The sequence below is a fragment of the Pan paniscus genome, chromosome 20, assembly GCF_029289425.2.
Source record: "Pan paniscus chromosome 20, NHGRI_mPanPan1-v2.0_pri, whole genome shotgun sequence".
Classification (NCBI taxonomy): domain Eukaryota; kingdom Metazoa; phylum Chordata; class Mammalia; order Primates; family Hominidae; genus Pan; species Pan paniscus.
This window is the reverse complement of record NC_073269.2, coordinates 20,464,058-20,471,578: the sequence shown is the minus strand read 5'-3', so window position 1 is coordinate 20,471,578 and position 7,521 is coordinate 20,464,058. Positions and strand designations below refer to the sequence as shown.

The 7,521-nt window shown below is 51.7% G+C and overlaps 1 protein-coding gene across 2 annotated transcripts in view; it reads right to left on the bottom strand.

The window, feature by feature from the left end:
* Positions 1-5,966: 5,966 nt before the first annotated feature.
* The window catches only part of CYP4F22 (cytochrome P450 family 4 subfamily F member 22), a 44,563-nt gene continuing 43,008 nt past the window's right edge, over positions 5,967-7,521 (bottom strand). The window contains exon 14 of one of the 2 annotated variants that reach the window (XM_003813579.6): positions 5,967-7,009. In XM_003813579.6, the coding sequence (XP_003813627.1) occupies positions 6,832-7,009 (178 nt within the window). In that variant the 3' untranslated portion in view covers positions 5,967-6,831. The remainder of the gene's footprint in view (positions 7,010-7,521) is intronic. The other variant, XM_034944929.3, reaches the window with a different exon arrangement.

The following is a 7,521-nucleotide window of genomic DNA, read 5'->3' as shown; positions in this document are numbered from 1 at the left end:
TTGAGCCACTGCACTCCAGCCTAGGCAACAGAGCAATACCCTGCATCAAAAAAAAAAAAAAGGCCGGGTGCGGTGGCTCACCCCCGTAATCCCAGCACTTTGGGAGGCCAAGGTGGGTGGATCATTTGAGGTCAGGAGTTCAAGACCAACCTGGCCAGCATGGTGAAACCTCATATCTACTAAAAATAACAAAAAAAAATTAGCCAGGCATGGTGGTGCGCCTGTAATCCCAGCTACTCAGGAAGCTGAGGCAGTAGAATCGCTTGAACCCAGGAGGCAGAGGTTGCAGTGAGCCGAGATCATGCCACTGCTCTCCAGCCTGGGTGACAGAGTGAGACCCTGTCTCCAAAAAAAAAAAAATTTTTAATAAACAAAAAAAAACCGGTAACGTGTGCGTAGATGCTTTTATATACATTGGAAAATGTTCATATATATATGAACGTTTTTTAATTTTTAAAAACTGAAAAAAGAGCACACCAAACTGCTGGCCAGAGGTAGGAAGCAGAAGCAGAAAGCAGAAGAATTTCCCTTTCAAATTTTACACTTATAACTTATTCCCTGCTCCTTCCATGTCCTTGAGGAGGGAGGAGGCTGTCAGGAGAGGAGTGAGCACCCAGCTTGTGGTCAGACAGCCCATAGTCAAAGCCAGGCTCTGCCACTCCCTCACTGCCGTGTGACCTTGGGCAAGTGATTTGCTCTCTCTGAGCCTCACATTCATCGTTGGTAAAAAAAAGCACACACTGATAGGCTTCTGGGGATTGGAGGAGCCAGCACACATGTGTGTCTTAATTTGGGTTCCCTGGAACTAGACCTTAATACAAGGAGTTGAGTGCAAATCCTCTATCAGGAGGGTGACCATAAGACAAGAGTTCAACTGCCTGTCGTTTCTTTGGGAGGTGATCCCTGGAAACACAATTAGGGCAATGGAGAAGAGGGATGGGGAAGGGAAGGCAGCAGCAGTTAAAGGGACCTTTATTGAGGAAGTTTCCACTGTGGGTAGCTAGGGCTCAGCCCTGCCTAGTATCTCAGGGAGACAGAATAGAACATGCACCTCCCAGAACAAGGGAGTCTTCACCCCCAGAGAGAGGGAGCTGGGGTATTTATCCACCAATACCCACCAGTCATTACTGACAGCTTCCTCCAAGGGCATGATTTCTCCAGAATGTCCTGCCTGCACCGCACAGGTCAGACCTGGGGACAGAGGCAAGGGCTCTGACAGTGGCTCCAGCCATGAGCAGGAACACAGCCTGGTGTGTGTGGATAGTTACAGTGACTCAGTGAGTGGAGTTCTCCTCTCCTCTCCTTCCAACACACCCACCCATATGCGCACACACAGTCACACCGACACATACACGTTTACACACACTCGTGTGCACACTACAACACATGCACACACAGTTACCCAAATGCACCCAAACACATACGCGGTCACACATGCACGCTCAAACGTGCACGGACACAAAATTGAACGAATAGAGAATGGATGCCTTAGTACCTGTTGTCTCCAAATTGTCCAGCAGAGGGAGCGTTCTTCACACTCAGGAGGAAGGAGGTCCCACAGCCGCCAGCGACAGGACCAGACTTCGGTGTTTTGAGAATTACACTTGCAGTACGTGTAACAGGGCTCCGGGGACCCAGGGACCTTACTCCTCCCCTTCTCATTCTCATTTATTCACCCTCGTGGCCCTTGGCGGAAACTCAGTGTGCATTACAAGCATGATGATACCGGACTATTCGCATGACAAGAAAAAGCCGAGGTGCAGAGAGGGACAGTCACGTGCCCAAGGCCGCCCCTAGGAAGGAAGAGCCTAGATTGAGCCCACATATGTCGGATCTCAAGGCTAACTTTGTTTGCTAGTGGATGGTGAGGTTGCGCCGAAAAGGGCCCAGGAGATGTTTGGCAAAGGATGCGCTCTTGGAGACCCTCGGTTGGGAGGGGGGTGTAGGAGAGGCAACACCTGCAAGATCCGGGTGGCTCACGTAGGGTCTGGGACTGTCTGTTTCCCATTCAGCCCCGGAGTACGTCGGACAGGGGATCCCGGCCGACGACCCCAGCACAGGCCACCGGGGGGCGCCCCAGGACACACGCCGCTGCTACTGCCCCTCGCACAGCCAGCCCCGCTTTAGCTCATCTCCTCCACGCCCCAACTCTAGCCCAACCCCCGTCGACGCCCCCTTCTACGCTACGTGGGTAGGGACCTAGACCAGGACTGGGAGCCTGAGGGGTGGGGCAGAAGAGGACTCAGCGCCAGCGCTGAGGCCGCACCGAATGATCTTGGGTAAGTCACTTCATTCGGGGGCTCAGTTTCTACCTCTGTTAAACGGAATAATAAAAAGTGATCTTACAAGTCAGTATGAGGATTAAATGGGAATATATGGGAAGAGCACACAGGAAGCACTCAATCAAAAAAAAAAAGTTCTGTTTTTGTTTTTGTTTTTTTGTTTTTCAGGCAGAGTCTCGCTCTGTCACCCAGGCTGGAGTGCAGCGGCACTATCTTGGCTCACTGCAACATCTGCCTCCCGGGTTCAAGCGATTCTCCTGTCTCAGCTTCCCGAGTAGGTGGGACTACAGATGCACGCCACGTCCGGCTAATTTTTTATTTTTATTTTATTTTACTTATTTATTTATTTTTGAGACCGAGTCTCGCTTTGTCGCCCAAGCTGGAGTGCAGTGGCGCGATCTCGGCTCACTGCAACCTCCGTCTCCCGGGTTCAAGAGATTCTCCTGTCTCGCCCTACCGAGTAGCTGGGACTACAGGCGCGTGCCACCACTCCCGTCTGATTTTTTTTTTATTTTTAGTAGAGACAGTGTTTCACCGTGTTAGCCAGGATGGTCTCAATCTCCTGACCTCGTGATCCGCCCGCCTCGGCCTCCCAAAGTGCTGGGATTACAGGAGTCAGCCACCGCGCCCTGCCCTAATTTTTTGTATTTTAAGTAGAGATGGAGTTTCACCATGTTGGCCAGGCTGGTCTGGAACTCCTGGCCTCAACTGATCCGCCCACCCCGACGTCCCAAAGTGCTGGGATTACAGGTGTGAGCTACCACGCCTGGCCTCATAATCGTTAGGTTAACTTTGGAGACCACCCCCAGGGCTCCCTTAAGCCCTTACTCCATACACACACACACACACACACACATACACACACACAAACACGCGCGTGCGCGCACACACACGCACACATGAGATCTCACCCAGTCTTAAAGTTTTGCTTTCTTTTCTTCTGGTTTTTTTTTTTTTTTTTTGGTTCTCCGGTTCATGGTTTTTAATTAGCAGAACTGCTTGCCTTTGGGACTGGATAATTACTTGTTTTATTGAGCTAGGTATCCTGTGTCTTGTAGAATGTCTAGCAGAGTGCTGGGTCCCTACCCTCTAGACGCGAATAGTAACCACCGGTTGTGACAACCAAAAATGTTTCCAAACAACAACGAATGTCCTCTGGTAGGAAAAATCATCCCCATTTGAAATCGCTTCACTGGTTTTTGGAAAAATATATAAAATATTTATACTAAGGCTTCCCAAATATACATGCCCAACCCAAAACTCTTGAATTGGAGAACCGTTTATTCGACTGACATGTCCAATTCCTCTGAACCGAAACTGACATCCTGACATCTCCCACAAAACAACTTACTCCACTCAGCATTCCCCACGTCAGCTGATGGCAGTTCCATTTTTCCAGATATTCAAGCCCAAACCTAGTGTCCCCCACTTCCTTCAAACTTCACGTTTTATCCACCACCAAGCCTGACAGCACTGCCTTTGTGAACAGTCTCTCCTCCTTGGAATCCAATTGCTCTTGATCACATCTAAAGACCCCGGCTTGGTTGAAGCCACCATCATGTCTCACCTGGACGAATGCAGTCACCCCTAACTGATCTGCCTAGTCTCATCTTTGCCTCACACTGTCTCTGTTTAACAGAGCACACAAAGTCCTATGGAAGTCCTGGCATGGTGGCTCACACCTGTAATTCCAGCACTTTGGGAGGCTGAGGTGGGAGGATCGCTTGAGACCAGGAGTTCAAGACCAGCCTGGGCAACATGGTAAGACCCCCGTCTCGATAACCAATACAAAACTTAGCTGGGCATGGTGGTGTGTGCCTGTGGTCCCAGCTACTCAGGAGGCTGAGGCAGGAGGATCGTTTGAGCCCAAGGAGGCCAAGGCTGCAGTGAGCTATGGTTGCACCCCTGCACACCAGCCTGAGCAACAAAGCAAGACCCTGTCTCAAAAAAAAAAAAAAAAAGTTCGTATGACAAAGCTTGTCCCTCCTCTGCTCAGAACTCCCCATTTCTGTCACAGAAAAAGTCACAAAAAAGGCCCTGTGTGAATTTACTTATTTCTTTACTTATTTATCATTTATCATGTCTCCTCCCTAGAGGTAAACTCTGGGAACCTAGGGCTCAAACGGTGCCTGTCTCACGGCAGATTGCCCAAGAAATATTTGATGAATTAATTAATTTTTTTTTAGACAGAATCTCACTCTGCCGCCCAGGCTGGAGTGCAGTGGCAGAATCTCGGCTCACTGCAACCTCCACCTCCCAGGTTCAAGCAATTCTCCTGCCTCAGCCTACTGAGTAGCTGGGATTACAGGCGCCCGCCATCAAATGTGGCTAATTTTTGTATTTTTAGTAGCGACAGGGTTTCACCATGTTGGCCAGGCTGGTCTCAAACTCCTAACCTCAGGTAATCCACCTGTCTCAGCCTCCCAAAGTGCTGGGATTACAGGCATGAGCCACCGCACCCGGCCTGTTGAATTAATATTATTGTCTTTAGTGACCTAGATGGAAATAGTCTACAGGCAAATGCTACCTAAAAGGAAGATGATACCACTATTATACCACCACTATATATATAATGATGGTATATATACTGCATATATATATATTATATATGTGGTATAATAGCAGTATCATTTTCCTTTAGTGTAGCATTTTATATGTATAAAATTGCTGACATTGTCATTGCCCACCTTTTTTTGTTTGTTTGTTTTTGGAACAGGGTCTTGCTCTGTTGCCCCAGCTGGAGTGCAGTGGTGTGATCATAGCTCACTGCAGCCTCAAACTCCTCAGCTCAAGTGATCCTCCTGCCTCAGCCTCCCAAGTAGCTGGGATTACAGATGTGCACCATCACACCTGGCTAATTTTTTATTTTTTGTAGAAATGGGGTCTCACTGTGTTGCCCTGGCTGGTCTCTAACTCCTGGTCTCAAGCAATCCTCCAGCCTCAGCCTCCCAAAGTGCTGGGATTACAGGTGTAAGCCATCACGCCTGGCCCCCATCTTTTATATTCCCATATCAGGGACTACTCTACCATCAAGTTCCCTCAGCCAAATACCTGAGCATCACCCTTACCGCCTCCCTCCCCTCAGCCCCCACTGCTAGATAGTCACCCCAATCCTGGCCCTTCCTGTTGTCTGGACCTCAGCTTCCCTCTTTCCCAGGGTCCCAACCCCGCAAGTCACCTCCCTGCCAGCCCTAGATCTGGCCATGTCCTGTCCTGATCCCGCTCACACACTCTCCATGGCTCCCTATTGCCCTCAGCATAAAGCCTGTGCATTTGGCCCCTTCCTTCATTCTGCCCCCACTTCCCAGATCCAACCACCTGGCCCCTGGTGAGTTCCTCAAACACATTCTGTTCTCCCTCAGCTCAGGGTATTCTCAGATGTTGTTCCTTCTGCCTGGAATACTCTTCCCTCCCCTTGTCACCCACTCAACTTCCATTCCAGCATCGGAGAAGCTCTCCCTGACCCATCCCCATCCCTCTGCTATATTCATCCAGCACCCGGGGCCTCTCCTTTGGAGCACCTGTCCAAAGGACAGGTGTAAATAAACCTTTACACCTGGAATTATTTGTTCAACATCTGTCCCCCACCCCCTAAGAAGGCAGAAAACAGGGCCTGCCTGTGGTTCTGAAGCAGTGCCAGCAAACAATATGTGATCTGTTGATGAAATAAATGAACACACAAACTGCCCCCCAAAATCTGAGTTTATGTCCTAGGATAAATGGCTTTCCAGCCTCCTAGCCCGCAGCTTCGCTCAGTTGCAGAGCCCCTCATTCCCATGCTGGGGGCTCCACGTGTAAGGGTCTGGCTGAGCTAGGGGTGGAGGGTGGGGTAGGTCTGCATCCTTTGCTTTTATTCTGCAAAAACAGAACACTCAGCAAAGGGTCTTTGGGCAAGGGAGGAAGGAAGGGGCTTACAAGGGTCTGAGTTTACAAAACAACAACAAAAGCAAGAAGCCTCGAACCCTACGATCCAGCCTCACGCCTGAGCAGTCTGCCGGTATGAGCTGAGGGCCTCAGGTGGGTGATGTCCGGGTTAAAAGCTCTGACGTCAGGCTCCAGCTTTCCTCAGTTTGGAAGCCTGCCAGGGGTTCAGCCAGTTGGGGGCGGTGGGGGGTGGTGGGCCCTGAGTCATAGGTGGGTCTTAGGTCCTCTGAAGGCTCAGTGGGCAAGGCCTGGAGACCTGGATCTGCAGGGGCGTGGCCTGAGGACCTCAATCCGTAGGATCCTGGGGGCGGGGCCTGATCCAGAAGGGCAGGGCCTGAGCCCAAGGGGGCAGGGTCGACCCTGGTCCCTCAAACAGGACAGGTGCGAGAAGTCAGGGGGCGGGACCTAAGCCTCAAGGGGCGGGATCAGGCCCCCTAAGGGGCGGAGCCTTGCCTTGAGGGGCGTGGCCAGTACCACCAGGCTGCTCAACAGCGGTGCCTGGTCATCCAGGAGCTGAACCTGAACTTCGAGGGGGGTGGCCTATGCCCTCGGGATCTTTGGGGCGAGTCCTGGTCCTTTGGGGGCGGGGCCTGGACCCTCGGGAGCCGCAGGGGCGCGCCCACGCTCAGGCCCGCGGAGGCAGCGGCTCCACCTTGAGCCAGAGCCCGTTCTCCGTGCGCAGGATGAGCTCTGGCTTCCGCCGCACCTTGCGCGTTCGGTCCACGCTCAGGCGGAAACGTAGCAGTGTTAGTGCCACAACCACGCGCAACTCGGCCATGGCGAAGCTCTGTCCGATGCAATTCCTGGAGGAAGAGGGGACAGGGCTCAGGCCCAGCTTCTGTGTGAGCACTGGTCCCCGGGCGTCACATGCCTCCTTTGAAGATGAAGCAAGCATCCTGGGCTGGGTGAGGGTTAAAGTGAAACCCCACGCTGGGTGAGGGTTAAAGTGAGACCCCACGAATCGCTCAATTAATGTGACCTTGGGGTTGAGTGTCTGAATCCCGGTACAGCCTCTTACTAGCTGTGTGTCCTGGATACATGGCGCCCCCTCTGAGTCTCAGTTCCTTCATCTGTAAAAACGGGGACAAAGGCATCATAGAGCCAATGGGAGCGTGGGAGCCCAGAACTCAGGGCCTGACACACCGTTGGTGCTCAATACCCAGGATGCTATTGCAGAGTCTGATTTGGGGGCCTGCTGGCGCATTAGGGAGAGGGTGCTGGGTCTTCAGAAAGGACGCCTGGGTGCCATCTGATCTCTGCTCCTGAGAGGCACATTCCTGATCTTTCCCTGCCTCTGTTCCTCCACAGCTGGCTT